The sequence below is a fragment of the Corvus brachyrhynchos genome, unplaced genomic scaffold, assembly GCF_000691975.1.
Source record: "Corvus brachyrhynchos isolate BGI_N302 unplaced genomic scaffold, ASM69197v1 scaffold229, whole genome shotgun sequence".
NCBI lineage: Eukaryota > Metazoa > Chordata > Aves > Passeriformes > Corvidae > Corvus > Corvus brachyrhynchos.
Genome location: NW_008240042.1, coordinates 206,707 through 222,948, shown reverse-complemented (window position 1 = coordinate 222,948; position 16,242 = coordinate 206,707). Strand labels below are relative to the sequence as shown.

Sequence of the window (16,242 nt, the reverse complement as noted above, 5' to 3'; positions counted from 1 at the left end):
CTGACAACTGTATTAAATAGCCATTGAGAGGCTGTTTGCTATGGGTGTATGTAATTCTTCCCATACCTGATTTATTTATATAGCTTCTACACACATTTTTGCAAGGATGTGTACAATCTCATCATAACTTGGTTGATAGATTAAATTTGACTATGACAGACTGTCTGTTCTCAGGAACGACACTGTGGAAACAGTGTCATCCTTTATTTGTGAAAACAGTTTATGATTCTCTGCTTACTGTCTACCTGTCTAGTTCAGTCTGGAAGACTGAATTTCTTTAATTCCTAAAAAAAAAAGGTTGTTCTCTAAAGAGCATTTCAGAAACTTCAGTGCAAGTGTTGAGCTAGGTTTTTATGCCAGTCTTTGGAAAAAAAGACAAAAACCCCAACAAAATCAAATGAAACAAACAAAAAAAAAATGTAACCATTCTGTTGATAATGCCTGAGGTCAAACTCTACCTCATTTTTTTTTCTCATTTGCTTGTAATGTTGCATCAGCAATACTGAAATATTAAGCTGAGAAAAAAAATGCGATCAAGCAAAATACTGATCCAAATACCTTATATATGTTGTGATATATCGCAGTCGGAGTCACACTGTCTCCTGACTTCTGCTCTCACCTTGTGCTGCTTGGTTATCCAACAGCTCAAGGGATTTTCTAATGCCTACCCTTGGTGTTGCCCCTGTGGTTGAGTATTTGGCAAACAGCTCGGCAAACAGCTGTTCAGAACTTGGTGAGACTCCCACTGCAGTTCTGAATACACATCTCTGAGTTACCAAAGCATCCTTTCAAAAGGTAGTGATTTATGTCCAGACAGATTAGCCCAGAAACTACAGGAAAAAATAGCCTTATAAAATTACCTGTCCTCCTCCAGGTAGGTAAATCTTCTCTGGCACAAGTGAGAGTGTATGCAGTTTATCAGTAAAAGGCCTCTGTATTTTAAATGTTGCACATTTGATTGATGTTCAACTTATTAAAAATGCATTCTAGCTCAAATTAAAGCTAGACCCATTGTAATTACATTTTGAACACAGTTGCTTTGCACTGGGCCAAGATTACTGATTAGTAAAACATTAAGACCTTACCTTTTAGTCAGCACAGAAGACTGCAGCTTTCTCAGAAGAGGCAATCTTGGGCTAGATTTGGGATAGCATCCCTGGGAGACAGATGAACCAGCTTTATGTGCAGATAGGCTGGTTGCTGAACGTAGAGCTTCCAGAGGTTTCACTGTGCCAATAGCCACAAAGGACAGCTCAAGCTGTCTGTCAAGCAGCCTTAGCAAACTGACAAGATAAGGGCTTGGGTTTGGGTTTTTATGTGACCGTATGAGCCTGTTAGATGAAATGGTGCTTTTTTTTTTTTTTTGCAAGGCTCCTTTTTACTAATGGCTCTCAAATTCATTCAGCATGTCTGAAACTGTCTCATAATTTGCCTCCTTCCTTGCTGTAAGCAGTGTAACTGTGCTGAGTTGGAGGACTGGTCACCCATATCAGACTTGGCAACCATATCAGTTTCCTTGTTGCTATATCCTTGGCAAAATTATTTAGATTAATATAACAGTTGTTGCCTGTGGCCAGGTGCTGCTGCTGAGGGGTATTTGGAGCGGGAGGATTCTGTGGGAAAGATCCTGGGGTTGTGGGGTTGTGCCACCTGAGGTGGCAGACACAGCCACCTCCAGCTGGTGTGACAAAGCTGAGCGTGTCAGTGGTGCTGGTAGAGCCTCTCTAGAAACCTGTGTAAGAAAGGGCAAAAGTTGTTGTTCAGCAGCTGTGAGAGAGAAGTGAGAAAATGTGAGAGAAACAGCTCTACAAACCCCAGAGAAGGAGGTCCAGGTTCCAGAGTAGATATTCCCCTCAGAGGGTGGCTGGGTGGGCAGCTGTGGCCACCCAAGGTCAGCCCACCCCAACAGACCATCAGGGTGGAGGGAAAGTCTTCTACCTCCCTAACCCTGGCAGACCCAGCTCCTCATCAGCTTCGTGTCGTCTCCAGGTCTGAGCCCACAGGACCCAATGTTCCTATCCAAAAGAGAGACTCCTAGATGGGCATCTTCCAAGCCTACCATAGGCCCAGTGCTGAACACCGGGCCCAAAAGACACATGTTTCCTCTTCATACTTAATCAAATCTTCCCTTTCCCCTTGCCTGTTTTTTACTTCCAGAGGAAAGATGGCAGAATGCCAGCCACACCTATGCATTCAGATGTCAGACTCCAGTACAAATGGCATTCCCAGCAGAAAACAGTCCTCACCAGACTTTGCTGGCAAGGCAGGAAGCGTGCTCACCTTCCACAACATCTGCTACCGTGTGAAGACAAAGACTGGGTTCCTGTGTTTCCGAAAAACCGCTGATAAAGAAGTTCTGAGAGATGTCAAGTACGTATTTAAACATCTCTCTAGAATACATGTAGGTTTTATTTCTGTCCAGAGAGTTGACTTCACTTGTGTCACTGAGCCATTCAGCACAATATGCAGATTGAGATTTAGAAGAATTATTTGTATGTGTGGTTGCCTTGTGTTTGCTGCCAGCTGTGCTTAAACCCAGGCCCTCAGTCACTGGGCTGAGCCTGTACATCAGAGAGCTCACTTCCCCTGGCCCTGGGGTACAGCCCTCCTGGTTGCTATCAGCACGAGGCACACCAGCCAGCTCTGCTCGCTCTACACTACCTGGCAATCCTCCCACTGTGCCAGGGTGTTTAGCTGAGATACCAACAGCCTGTCCCCCACACTTGTGTCTCCTTCCCTCAGGTGGCCTTGGGAAAGGTTAATTTTTGGGGGGGTTTAACTTAAAATGTTTAACACATTAATATATATGAGGGTTAGGTTAACTTTGAAGAGATGTAAAGGTTTCTGGGTTTTTGGCATTTTTTTGTTGAGTTCTTTTGGTGTTTTTTCCCCAACAGTGAGCACTACTGCAGTAAAGCAGTCATGTCATTATGGCCTTTGTTCAAATAATCAGTGAATAAAGTTTGCCCATTCACAGTTCAGTAAATTCAGTGGCAAGTGTTCATACAATATGCCATTTCAAATTACCCGTGACTTTCAGCTCTCCAACTCCAGTTTCTATCATAAATATTCACCCTTTTGTGTAACTCTGTCTGTCCTGCTCTTTGCCCAGGGAATTTCCACACCTGCTAAACATGAGCTCTTAAAGGTTTTGTTGCTTTCCTCAAAAGCCATGTGTTGTGGTACCTCAGTTGACTCACATGGGTCATTTGTGACTTTTTCCATCTGGCTTTTGAGTTTCATGGGGCTTTAATGCCAGATACAGAGAAACTATCAACTGCATTTTAAGTACAGACAAATCCCTAGTTTATTCTGTCTACAGGGACCATTATTCTCTCTGTTCAGAGAACAGAATATGGCTAAAGCAAGTGCATGCTTCTCTTGTAGAGATCCATGGGGTAAAAATATATGTACAGATTTTGCTACATTTTAGTCATGTTTCTGTGCTTAGGAATAAAAGTTAAGGTGAAATCTGATCATAAATATTGCTTGTGATTAGGCATCTTTATTAATTCCAAAATTAATGGGATGCAGAAAGTAGTAGTACAGATAAGTTACACTGGCCTACCAGTTGAAACAGGCAAAGAAATAACCCCACCCTAATTGTTTTGTAAAACCTATCTGTTTTGTCTTACAGTGGCATCATGAAACCAGGACTGAATGCGATTTTGGGACCTACTGGCAGTGGTAAATCTTCGTAAGTGCCCCCTTTGCCCTCCACAGAAATTACCCCAAGGGGGAAATGAAACTGCACACTTCTAGCATAATGCACTTCTCTTTCAGAGAAAGAGTTTTTATTTAGGTCTGTGCAAACCTCACTGTTTTCCGAGAAATACTTGAATTCAAAAAAGGCAATCAGTTTGTATGAGAAAGGTGAAATTCAGTTTTAGTCCACACTTTGCTGACACTTGCTCCTTACACACCATTCTAGCTTAAAATCAAGTGATTGAAAAAATGGACACGAAACTGCACAGATCTCATTTCCTTAGGAAACCAGGACAAAAGAAACTCAGTCCTTGGAAGTTGCTGGGGGTTTTCTAAATTGCAAACATTTAATGTGATACGCTTTTAGGTAGCTCTTCGTTCCGTGAGCTGGGTTTATGGTTCAGAGAGCTTTGCCTCCTGCATGTTCATCTGACAAAGTAACCAACTTTCCCTTTAGGCTGCTCGACATTTTGGCTGCAAGGAAGGATCCCAATGGGCTCTCTGGTGACATTTTGATCAATGGAGCTCCTCAGCCTGCCAACTTTAAATGTACCTCTGGGTACGTAGTACAGGTAAGTAATTTTTATCACTGTGGATTCTACTGGGAGAAGTTGCTGCTGTGTTGCAAATACCTTGCCTTGACCCAAGAATCTAGGAAAACTCCTTAAAATTGTAGTCAGCATGTTACAGAAAGGCAGTCTCTCAAACCACATGTAAATCTCAACTTCCTGCAATTGACAGGTTCCCTTTGCAAGAGACAAGAAGATGGTATCTAAAAACCTCCCCTCCTTCCTCCTTTGACAAACAAGTTGGGAACACCTTCATCCTAACCCACATGGACCCAACCTCTCTTTTCCTTCCCTCTTTTCTCCCTGCTCTCACCTGTGGTGGGCTGAGGCTGCATTGACAAACACACTGTGATAATGACCTGAGCTGTAGTTACTCCTTAGGCCCCTTCAGCCCTTCAGTCTCTCCCTTGACACCTCCAAAAAAATGAATAAGGTAAGAATTCATAAGGGATAGTTTTTAGCACTTTGCTCTTTATGCATTTTGATATCATGCATGATGGAGGCTGTTCCTATATGGCATTGCTTTATGAATTAAGGCAAATACAATTACATACATGAAATCCACTCTCTGCTATGACACAGGCATTGAAGATGCACCTTACTGCATGTTCTGGCTGCTGCTACTGTTCCTCTGCATGCAAGGACAGCATAAAACATAGGTAGATGCAGTTCTCAGAGGAATAAATAGAAACTGCTGAGCAACCACTAAGTATCTACCTTTTTTTTTAATGAAGGATGATGTAGTGATGGGAACCCTGACTGTAAGAGAAAACCTGAAGTTCTCAGCAGCACTTCGCTTGCCAAAGTCAGTGAAGGAGCAGGAAAAAGATGAACGAGTGAATCAGATCATCAAGGAACTGGGTTTGAGCAAAGTGGCAGATTCCAAGGTAAGGCCTGTAAACAAGGTGCTTAAACCATGATCCAGTAGTAAGTGGTTTATTAATTAATCAAATGGCTCATCATGGCAGAATAAAAAAAAAGTAAACTTCAACAGGCTGTTTCAGTAACACAGTAATTAATAACATTTCTGTACGGAGATCTGTACAGACTGTGCTCATGCTTGCCAAAGTCAGTGAAGGAGCAGGAAAAAGATGAACGAGTGAATCAGATCATCAAGGAACTGGGTTTGAGCAAAGTGGCAGATTCCAAGGTAAGGCCTGTAAACAAGGTGCTTAAACCATGATCCAGTAGTAAGTGGTTTATTAATTAATCAAATGGCTCATCATGGCAGAATAAAAAAAAAGTAAACTTCAACAGGCTGTTTCAGTAACACAGTAATTAATAACATTTCTGTACGGAGATCTGTACAGACTGTGCTCATGCTGCCATATGGCATTACACGGAAAGGGAAAGGTGAAAGGTGAAAGAGAAAGGTAGTGATTGGAGAAAAAGACAAGACCTCCAGCAATACTAACATCAAGAACCAGGCTGTGTGTGCGATAACATTTACATCTGCTCCTGAGAGTAGGGCCAAAATTCCTTACAACTCTCCCTAAATACTGCCGTGTGGGTAGGATGCTGTTCACTCAAGGATTTCTCTTTGGGCCAAATAAGACAAGTTTCTTGTTTTCTATCAGGTTGGCACCCAGTTCTCTCGCGGGGTGTCTGGAGGAGAGCGGAAAAGGACCAATATTGGGATGGAGCTCATCACGGATCCTGCCATCTTGTTTTTGGATGAGCCAACCACAGGACTTGATGCCAGCACTGCTAACGCTGTCCTACTGCTACTGAAAAGGTGATGGCCTTGGAAACAGCTTCCCATTCTCAGCACTCCACTCTGCTGTACTTCAGTTGTATTTGACTTGAATTACAGTTAGAATGAGCAAACAGGGAGTTCAGACATCTAATTATTTACCAGTGAGCCAAATATACAAAGAGGGTAGGAAAAAACCTGTTAATTCTCTCTCTCCAAAGTGAGAATTCTTTTCTCACACAGACACTGTAAATTTGGCCCAAATATTTTCTTTTTTCCCCTTTCTTCTCCCTTCTCTGGCATAGCAACTTAATCAGACTTCATCAAGACTTAACTGAACTTTCAAACTCATTATTATTCTCAAATTCTAAACACTGAATCAATTCTCAAAGCTGACATCTCTGTCATTCTTCACATTCAGGATGTCAAAACAAGGAAAGACAATCATCTTCTCCATCCACCAGCCTCGGTACTCCATATTCCGACTGTTTGACAACCTGACACTGCTGGCTGCAGGGAGAGTGCTGTACCATGGCCCGGCCCAGCATGCCATCCAGTACTTCCAGTCCATCGGTGAGCTCAGCTTCCAGCAGGGCCAACCTTTGGTTTGCACCAACTTGAGTAAAATGCCAGTAGCTCTGGGCCGGAATTGGACACAGCGTGTCCAAGCAAGCCCAGCATTGTAACAGGCTGAGCATTTCCCTGGGTGTGTCCTCTCTTGACCCACATGTGGATTTGGATGAGCTGTTCCTGGGTGCATCTTAATTAGAGAAAGCCCAGGCTAGGTCTGGGAAGAGCATGCTGCCAGCTGTCACCTTGCTTTTGCTGACAGTGCTGCCCAGCAGTGCTGCTCATCCCTCAGGAAATCATGGACTTTCCGAAGGCTGCCACGCCCTTGGTGCAGACTGCTCCGTGGGCAGGATGTGTGGCCGTGCTCCTGACAGCCAAGCACAGCCCTTGGCCAGTCACACAACCCCACTCAGGGCTCGTAACACTGTCACCACAGGCTACCAGTGCGAGCCCTACAACAATCCCGCAGACTTTTTCCTGGACGTCATCAATGGAGACTCCACCGCCGTGGCAATGAACAAGGCTGATGAAAGTAACACAGGTATGAAACCCAGAGCTGAGTCAAGTTGTCCTAACATGTGTGGGAATGGGAATTTAAGAAACTGTTTTGTTAACCCTCAGCACAGAGAAAGAGCTTCTTTCATCTTCAAGGCAAAGCAGCTGAAGTCCTGCGGAACCAGAGACAATAAACCAGGACGATTGTTCCAGTTAAGGACATAATTTGATGCAGTTACGACTTGCATATTTTACCTAATGGAACAGTTTTTCCATTAGGAAATTACTGTTTTCCTTCCTCTGAGCAGGGTGGGAAGGGGTAGAGATAGGGTACCACTGCTCACCTGATGTTTCCCTGAAGTTGTGCAAAGGCAGAAATTATCCCCAAACTAACAAATCAGCTCTCACCTATTTTATGGAGCATGTTTTCTCATCCTTTTTTGCTGCCACTCACTAATAGCTTACCTCTTTTCCCAGGAGTGAAAGGGCAAATGAAGTAATGAATACTCTGTGTGCCCAAACACAGTTTCACTATATCTTTACCAAAGGAGCAGCCATCATTTTACAAAAATGCTGTGATCAGGGTCTGGCAAATATTATAACTGGCAACACACATCATATCTGCCATTGGAAAAGCCCACACTGCACTATAGTTGAGAAAAAAAGGAGGTCCAGCTGAAATTTATTTATGACCAAATTAGAAACATGCAGGATTACCTGGATCAAAAATCTGGGAAGTCCAGGATTATGTAATCAGATCTGTGAAACAGATCACTTACAGAAACTTTTGGGGGCAAAGGGGATGTAAAAATAATTTTTTCATTAAATGCCATATTGCTGCCAGGTTGAAACTCCCTGGGCAGACAGGGGTTTGCCTGGTCAGAGTGCTGAGAGGCTGCTGCCTGTGGGACAGGTTGCACAGACAAACACAGAGGTTTGGTCTTATTTATACAGACTCTTATGAACTGCCTGCTACGGGACTGAGTGCAGTGAATCACTGGAACTACATGTGCATCTTAATTCTTCTGGTTTTTTAATCTTTTCAGCAGAGAGCACTGAAGAAAGCTCTGAATATGATAAAACAGTAGCTGAACAGTTAGCAGAAAAATACTCCAACTCTGCCTACTACCAAGAAACAAAAGCATATTTAGAGAGCGTTTCTTCAGGAAATAAAATGAAAACCAAAGGAATTTTCCGGCAAATCACATATGCCAATTCCTTCCTTCACCAGCTGAAATGGGTGTCCAGGCGCACATTTAAAAATCTGATAGGAAACCCTCAGGCTTCCATAGCTCAGGTAAGGCTATTTGCATCTATAATTTTGTTGTATACATTGAATTTATTCAGCTCCTGGATTATCAGGCGAATCATTGGGATGGTTTTGCCTCTTGATATTTTGACTGCAGTAAGCATCTGAAGAAAGAGTGCTCAAGATCTAGGAATGTGGGGATAGAAGGTGTCCTGAATGCTCCCAAATGTTGGACTGTTCAGTAATTAAGTTTGGACTAGTGAAAGACTTTGGGAGGCAAGACCCTTCCTTCCCAGCAGGGCATTTTGCTGCTCCCAGCCAGAAGCACATTAGGTCCCAAGCAGTTTCACACATTTTCTCAAGAACATTCTTCAGATTTGACTCTAATTGTCCAGATTCAGCACTGTGGGGTTTGGCCTCAAATCCTTTCCCCTGTCAGGAAAAGTTAACAGACTGCATTTGAATACTTTAAATTAAACTTCAGCACAAAATGAAGTGCTGGCAGTTGGCTCAAGTGCAAAAATATTTTCACAGTCTCGTAATGTGTGTGCTGTTTGGTCATTTGGCTGTTCATACTGGTGATGATGTCATCTGGATGAGGTGTCATGAAGTCCACAATGGGGTCTAACACCCACCATGGAAGATAAACACCAGGCTCTGTTAGTGCTGCTTTTTCAGAAGGATCAACACCGCAAGTGTTGACTCCTTCAAAGCTGCACATTGCCTTCAAAAATAAAGAATGTACAGCTGGTCTCTGCAGAGTGACTGATCCTCGGGAATCCCCTAATTCATGGACCAAACTCTGCCGTCACAGCACCACCAAAACTCCCACTGCAATTCTCAGCAGTTCTAGAGAAGCCAATAGAAAAATTGGCCTGTATCCAGGGGTATAAATTATCTTCATCATGGTTTATATAATGAGTGAATAAATGGTTGGTGTGGAGGTAAACGAGTCCAGAATCCCTGAGGTTAAAAGGCTTTGAGTACGTGTGTGTGCCTGTATGTTGATACTATGGAGATCCTTAATAATTGCTTTGTAAAAGCCTGACCTTGTGACAAGAATTAGGCTCTCAAGAACCTCCTTAATAGCCCGAGGTTAATGGTCCTGACTTGTTTCTCACAATCTTTTTTATCTCCCCACTCTAATTAGGGATGGATTTGTCCAGCATTCTTTTAGGGGTACATGGCTCATTAAGCCTTTTTTTCATTAATCTGCTCCAATTTGGTCTTGCTTTCCACTGCAACTGGTTTAGGAGCTGAATTATCCCTGACATTTGCTCCTTTCGGCAGGATCTTAGCGAGAGGGTACCATGGATCAAGTTGTTTATGGTGTTAAGACTCATGCATTGCTCGGGCTTAAAAATGACAGAACTGCCTGATACCATCAGTTTTCCTGAGCTTTTTGTCATTTGCATTTAGCATTTAAAATGTGTGATGCACAGACTTCAGTCTTTTAATTGACATCCTTGAGGCAGCTGTTATCTCTACTATTTAAATAGTTACAGACTGCAAATACCAGCACATCTGCAGTCCTGTCATAGCATCTTGTTAAAAACAATCCCATTAATATGATGTCTGATAGAGCCCAGTAATTACACACTGTGGAGCATGAAAATAAGCTGTCTTCCTCATCCTGGCATTCAGGAAATGATAATGAAGCAATGATAATGATACTTTCCCTCCTCTTTTCTCTTTTTCCCATTTAGGTGTGTGTTACAGCTTTTCTGGGACTGATTGTAGGTGCCATTTTCTTTGGACTTAAAGAGGACTCTACTGGACTACAGAACAGGTCAGTCAGTCTAGGTAATGGATACTCAAAAATTTGATAAAGCTCCCTTTAAAGGAGCCTAATACCTCTTTAAAGCAAGTGCTTCCCTTCACATCAGTAGGTAAGGCCAAGTCTATGTGACTTGGAAGCGAGGATGTGCTTTTGTCCCTCTAGCAAGGTCCCTGCAGAACTGAGAGGGTTAAAATGTACAGACTTGTGGCTACTTAAACCTAAAGCTTTAATCTTGCAACTGTTTCTATTCACACCTGAATTTACCAGCAGTAAGGCACCTAAAGCTAGATTTTCAAATTATGCTGGTCTGTGTATCAATTTGACAGGGGTATGTACCTGACCTGACACGTGAGTTTGCAACTATGAAACCTCTGGGTTCTTAACCTTGAAACACGTCATAGAATTTACTTAAAAATGGCCAAGTTTTAAAGTGGGTATGAAGTGCCTTAAATTTTTTTGTGGAAAGGTGAAGACTACTTCTCATACTGCTTATTTCGTTCCTCACAGTTTGCAGCAGACCAATGCCTCACAATCTAAGAATCAGAATTCAACAAGTCAGGAAATTGCATTAAGAAAAAAACCAAACCACAACCCCTCAAAAAAAACCAAAAAAAACCCAAACAAACAAAAACCAACTCAGTTGATTTTCTGTCCTTTGACTGCACCAGAAAATGTGCCATCCTTGCATGCCAAAAACTACTCTGTAGTGGAAACACTACATTTACATCCCATTTTCAACAACTGCTTGCTATTTTGCAGAGTGGGTGCAATGTTCTTTCTGACCACCAACCAGTGTTTCAGCAGCATCTCAGCTATTGAACTCTTTGTCGTGGAAAAAAAGATATTTATGTAAGTAAAGCATACAAAAAGGTTATCAGGCACTACCGTTAGATAGTGAGATTGTCTGACATGCTGTAGCTGTTATTTAAGTACAGCTAGTGCAGAGTTTTCAAATTATTTCACTGATAGTGCTCATTGCAAATGTACTCTGGTAGTCTGCTAGTGAGTTGTCTGCAAACACCCCAAAAGGTACCTATGATTACAAATGGCTCAGAGATTAATATTATTGACACGGCAGGAAAAAAACCCTTGAATACTCAATTTTGGCATTGATTAATAAGTTTTTGATTTGCTAGTGAGGGCAATGGATATAATCTAACTGGATTTTTTAAAGCTATGCATATTATGGCATAAAAAATATGAAAATTATCCCAACTTTACCTCTCTGTCTCAATGACGTGACACATAAATTTACTAAAAATCATGTGCACAAATCCCCATGTTTATTTGCATATGAAAATGTCACCAGTTCTGTAGTGTGTGGCTTACTGGACAGTTGCATTACAGCCTAAGTATGAAAGATTTTCTTCCATTTTGAGAAGAAAAATTCATCCATTTTGAGCTAGAATTCATTTGTCTCCGGGTGAAAGTAATAAAACTAGTTTTTAGTGGTTAAATTTGTAATGTGCTGTACCTATCTCTGTGTTCCAGACATGAATATATCAGTGGGTACTACAGAACGTCTTCATACTTCATAGCAAAGCTAATGGCTGATTTAATACCCATAAGGACTCTGCCCAGCATCATCTTCACCTGCATAGTTTACTTCATGCTAGGCAAGTATGGCCACCTACAGCCTCATTCCAACCCCCTCAATAAATCAGCATGGCACGTGCACTTGATAGATGTGTATGTACACATGGATATTTATATAGGTTTAAGCCCTGCACTGGCATGGTAGTGGTTACTGAGCTTACTTGTAGCACACCATGTTGTTTTCTACAGAAAAGGCACAAAGATTTAAGCATTCATCAGAGAATCTGTAACATGTCTCATCTCCGCTGTCCCTAGAAGGAAGCCATAACCATTACCACATAGTTTTGATCTATTCCTTTTCATCTACAGCCATCTTGGCTTCTGATTGCTTTACTTTTCTGGTCCTTGCAAGAACACCTAAAGGAAAAGCTTTTGTTTTAAGATCTTAATACTGTGTGAATTAATACCAGCTTGTAGGCTTGGGTCTGAGTTTTTCCCCAAGCAATGGGACACAAGGACACATCAGCAAGAGGCTCTCAGACTGTGAAACTGGAGTGAGACAGGCCTTGCTAACAAATCCATAGCCACCCAAAGGCTGCTAGGTTCTTTAGGAGAGCTCTCTGCTGGAAACTAGTGGAATGCTGTACAGCTGCTGCTCACGGAAGTGCACTAGAAGTTTCTGCTTTGATGGACAACTTCAAGTCACTTTGGATGTATGAAGTACAGTACTTCTACACATTCTGCTATCCTCACTGTTACTGCAGTTTTGGGCATACTACTTATTCATCCTGTCCTCCACTGTCAGGACAGACACATTAGGGCTGTCACAAGCACCGTGGCAGTTTTGGGTCTCAGTGACACAGCCTATGCTGGCAGACAAAGTGTATTCCACGTTTGTTTTTATGATTGTGAGTAGCACTGTTCAGTTCTCTAGACTGGATCCTGAAATCCCAGAAATGCTGAAATCCAGAAATCCTACTAGCCCAGAGTTCAGCTGAATTCTGCAAAAAGTCTGTTGGGGTCAACATATCCTGATTTGTCTGATTTGAGTATCCTGATGCTGCGGGGTGGAATATTCTGATTTGTCCTTTGAATTAACAAGAAGTGGGGGGCTGGAGGGTTGGGTGTGAGGGGGAGAGTGGTTCTTTTTCCTCTTGTCAGTGCCTCTGGCAGCCACCAAACTACTTGAAAAGTAGGAAAGCCACTTGGGGCTACACTTCATTCTCTCTCCCTTAACTTTGTGAAAAGCAAATGTGTCTGGCTGAGAACATGCCCTGCAGCCCCCTGCTTTCTGAGACCATTACCCCAGCTGTCTTCCTCAGCTGCAGAGCCCACCTTCAGCATGTTAAACTGGACAACACACAGACAGCCACAGTCAGGAGACAGGCACCTTAAACAAGGCAGCAGCGCTGAACCCACAGCCAAAATCCACATTGCCTCAGGCTCAGGGAACCCTGGCAAAACCCAGAGCACACCTCCAGCAGTCCTGCACATGGTGGAGCAGAAGAGTTCATGTGAACCCGTGTGGGACCCCCAGACAGGAAGCACATGGGTTTCCTGCTCAGGAGAAAGCATTCCCTGTTACTCATTTTGGGGGAAGGATCTGAGGTTATGGCCCAAACCTTGGTAACATATAAATCCTTCCCTATCTCTTGTTTTTCTCTGGAAGAGTTTCTTCCTCTAGGAATGCCTTCCCATTCTTTTTTATCTGAAGAAGCAAAGTCAAGAGCTAGAGAAGAACACATGATAAAAACATGTAATTTGTAATTTGTTTTTCTTGCTGTTGTGGCTTTTTTTTTGTAATTATTGCATCTAGCTTTTCTCTGGGTTGCTGGTCAATCTCACAAGCGTCCTGTCCTGGCTCTCCTGGCTCAAATACTTTAGCATCCCTCGATATGGAATGACAGTAAGTGCTCTGTTTTCCTGTCTATAAACCTGGAAATGGTTTGCTAGAAAGGAATGTCTTTAATAATGATGAAAAAAATCTTCAAACTTGATGGCCTAATGAGCAAAAGGAAAGCTAATTAAGTACAACAACCTCTGAGTGTTGTGCAGTACCTTGAAACAAGAAGGACTTCTCATCAACCAGCACCCACTGCTGTTTACAAGACCTCATTTCTATAATTTGAAAACACCTCATATGAGAGACACAACTACTACATCCACTGGAATTCAGCTGGACAGAAATGTTTCGAAGTAAAGAACAATGTTATCCCCCCCCAAAAATTAAAAATCTTCTATTTGTCTTTTCCATCAATCAAATAAAAAACTTGTCAGGCTAAAGCTTTTCTCCTAATTTGTGAAAATTTAAGCCAGGGTGATATATTGCAGAGAAATTTGGTCTTTACTATGCCTGTGCAGAAACAGTCTGGCCTGGGGGAGGTGGTAAAGCCTGTTGTGATGCATGCTTTACAGGGTGTGGGCTGCATGCATTCCTCTCTTAAAAGAAAGAGAACTCTGCTACTCTGCTAAAAAAATGGGGATTTGGCCCATATAATAGTGAGACCATCACATTTTTAGAATGAATTTTAATTGCATTATATCTCATCTTGTTAATGTATCATTCCTTTACCTACTAATTTCTGTTGTCATTGTTTCTTTTATTTTAAAAGGCTTTACAGATCAATGAGTTGACTAATCTGAACTTCTGCAAAAGCAGTAACAACACAGTTTTAAGCAGTGAGAGTAGATATCAACAGATAGGCCAGTCGTAAGTATTTTGGTACACTGAAAAGAGTCCCACCATCAGTAACTTTAGAAGTCCCAGAACATTAGTCTGAGTATCAGAGATACTCACTGATGGCCAGAGAATCTGTGAGTTTTTACATGGAAAATGAACCTTTGACTGGGTTTTTGCATTCTGACTGCATGGAACGTTCTCCTTGTTGTCATATTTAGTACTTATAACACTAGAAATATCTGGCATTATGCTTCTCACTTTTCTTCAAACTGTATTCAGTGAGAGCTATGCACACATACACTACAATTGTACAGCCTCACAAAATCCATTTCGGCTTCCTATGTGAAACTGGAGGTGCAAGAAAAGCAAATTTACAAATGGAAAATTAACCACTGACACACAGCTGGTGTTTGCCTGGCCTACTACCTGCATGTAATCACACTACAACTTCCAAAGATCTTCCTAGCTCCTGCTGACTGGTTTACAAAGTGACTAAGTTTATCAATGTGTGTGTATTTTTCTGTAGGCCTTGTACTGGAGAGGAGTATCTGGAGAGTCAAGGCATCGATTGGAGCCCCTGGGGCCTGTGGCAGAACCACCTGGCTCTGGCCTGCATGACAATAATCTTCCTTATCATCGCCTACCTGAAACTGCACTTCATGAAGAAGTTCTCTTAAAACCAGAGGGAAAGATGCAATTCCCACTGTTCAGAAGTTTGGTGAACTGACTGTGCAACTGACTTGATTATTTTTAAAGACACCTTTCTTTGTACTTTTATTATTATCCAAGTCAACAACGTGAATGCCATCCTTGTATATTAAATACTTACTGTTAATTTCCTCTGCCAAGATGTTTAGCACAGCTCACTCCTCTTTGCCACAAAAAGTGTACAGCTATTCATTTCTTCAAGAGACTATTCAGCCTTTCTGCATGTTCTAACTAAGAACTTGCCAAACACTATAACTAATGTTTAGTGACTTAACCTGAAAAAAATAGTGGTACCATGCTTTAATTAGCACCTACCTTCACCACCAAGTAATTCAGTCCAAAGTGATGCTTATCAGGACACCAACACAGTCTCAGCTGCTTAAGTGGTCACAGGATATGTGAGACAGGGACAAAATCCTCTCCATCCCAGTGCCCTTTTCTATTTGGGAATCATTACTGCTCTAGAATGTACTTATTGATGCCATCAAGCCTTTCTTGCCTCACTCAAGTGGTAGAAGCACTGTTTTTTTAAATAAAGGTGTTCTGACTTACTGTGCCAATTCCCATAATCCTTGTCCTGAAATTTGTATTTTCTCTGCATAACTGCAAGTCATCTTCACTGTCCCATTTGTGCTGCTGCCATGATTAGTTCTTAGTCATTTTTATGGTGACCAATTTCAAGTGCATGACTAAGCAGGATGGTAGCACCTTTGTAAGGGTCCATAGATAGCAGCAATCCCTTCCTGGCAGGCCAGCTTTTCCCTGGCCATGTGCAGCAACGCTAGATCATCTCCTTCTTTATTTGCAGAGTTATGCACAGTAAGCACATAAAAATGCATAGAAGACAACTTTACAGCTCTTTCTTGGGCTGTTACTGTTGTTCTCGTTGCTCCTGCAGTGTTTGCCCCAGTTTGTGTAGGTTGTAAGAAACAAACTTACAAGACCTTATTCCTGTAAGAGATTTAGAATCATAGAATACCCTGAGATGGAAGGGACCCACAAGGGTCCAACTCCTGGCTCTGCACAGAAACCCCAAGAGTCACACCCCGTGCCTGAGAGAGTTGTCCAAAATCTTCTTGAGCTCTGTCAGGCTGCTGCTGTGATCCCTTCCCTGGGGAGCCTGTTCCAGTGCCCCAGGGTGAAGAACCTTTTCCTGACATCCAGCCTAAACCTCCCCTGACACAACTTCAGACCATTTCCTTGGTGTCCTGTCACTGTCACCACAGAGAAGAGATCAGTGCCTGCCCCTTCTCTTTC

At 42.3% G+C, this 16,242-nt stretch overlaps 1 protein-coding gene across 1 annotated transcript in view; it reads left to right on the top strand.

The window, feature by feature from the left end:
• Window positions 1-15,554, top strand: part of ABCG2 (ATP binding cassette subfamily G member 2 (Junior blood group)) — a 20,166-nt gene extending 4,612 nt beyond the window's left edge. The window contains exons 2-16 of the mRNA XM_017744106.1: window positions 2,158-2,370; window positions 3,638-3,697; window positions 4,163-4,277; window positions 5,009-5,161; window positions 5,852-6,009; window positions 6,389-6,540; window positions 6,974-7,078; window positions 8,079-8,329; window positions 9,988-10,070; window positions 10,821-10,910; window positions 11,553-11,798; window positions 12,403-12,505; window positions 13,414-13,503; window positions 14,210-14,307; window positions 14,804-15,554. Coding sequence (XP_017599595.1) covers window positions 2,165-2,370; window positions 3,638-3,697; window positions 4,163-4,277; window positions 5,009-5,161; window positions 5,852-6,009; window positions 6,389-6,540; window positions 6,974-7,078; window positions 8,079-8,329; window positions 9,988-10,070; window positions 10,821-10,910; window positions 11,553-11,798; window positions 12,403-12,505; window positions 13,414-13,503; window positions 14,210-14,307; window positions 14,804-14,954 — 2,061 coding nt within the window. The 5' untranslated portion in view covers window positions 2,158-2,164 and the 3' untranslated portion in view covers window positions 14,955-15,554. The remainder of the gene's footprint in view (window positions 1-2,157; window positions 2,371-3,637; window positions 3,698-4,162; window positions 4,278-5,008; window positions 5,162-5,851; window positions 6,010-6,388; window positions 6,541-6,973; window positions 7,079-8,078; window positions 8,330-9,987; window positions 10,071-10,820; window positions 10,911-11,552; window positions 11,799-12,402; window positions 12,506-13,413; window positions 13,504-14,209; window positions 14,308-14,803) is intronic.
• Window positions 15,555-16,242: the final 688 nt, after the last annotated feature.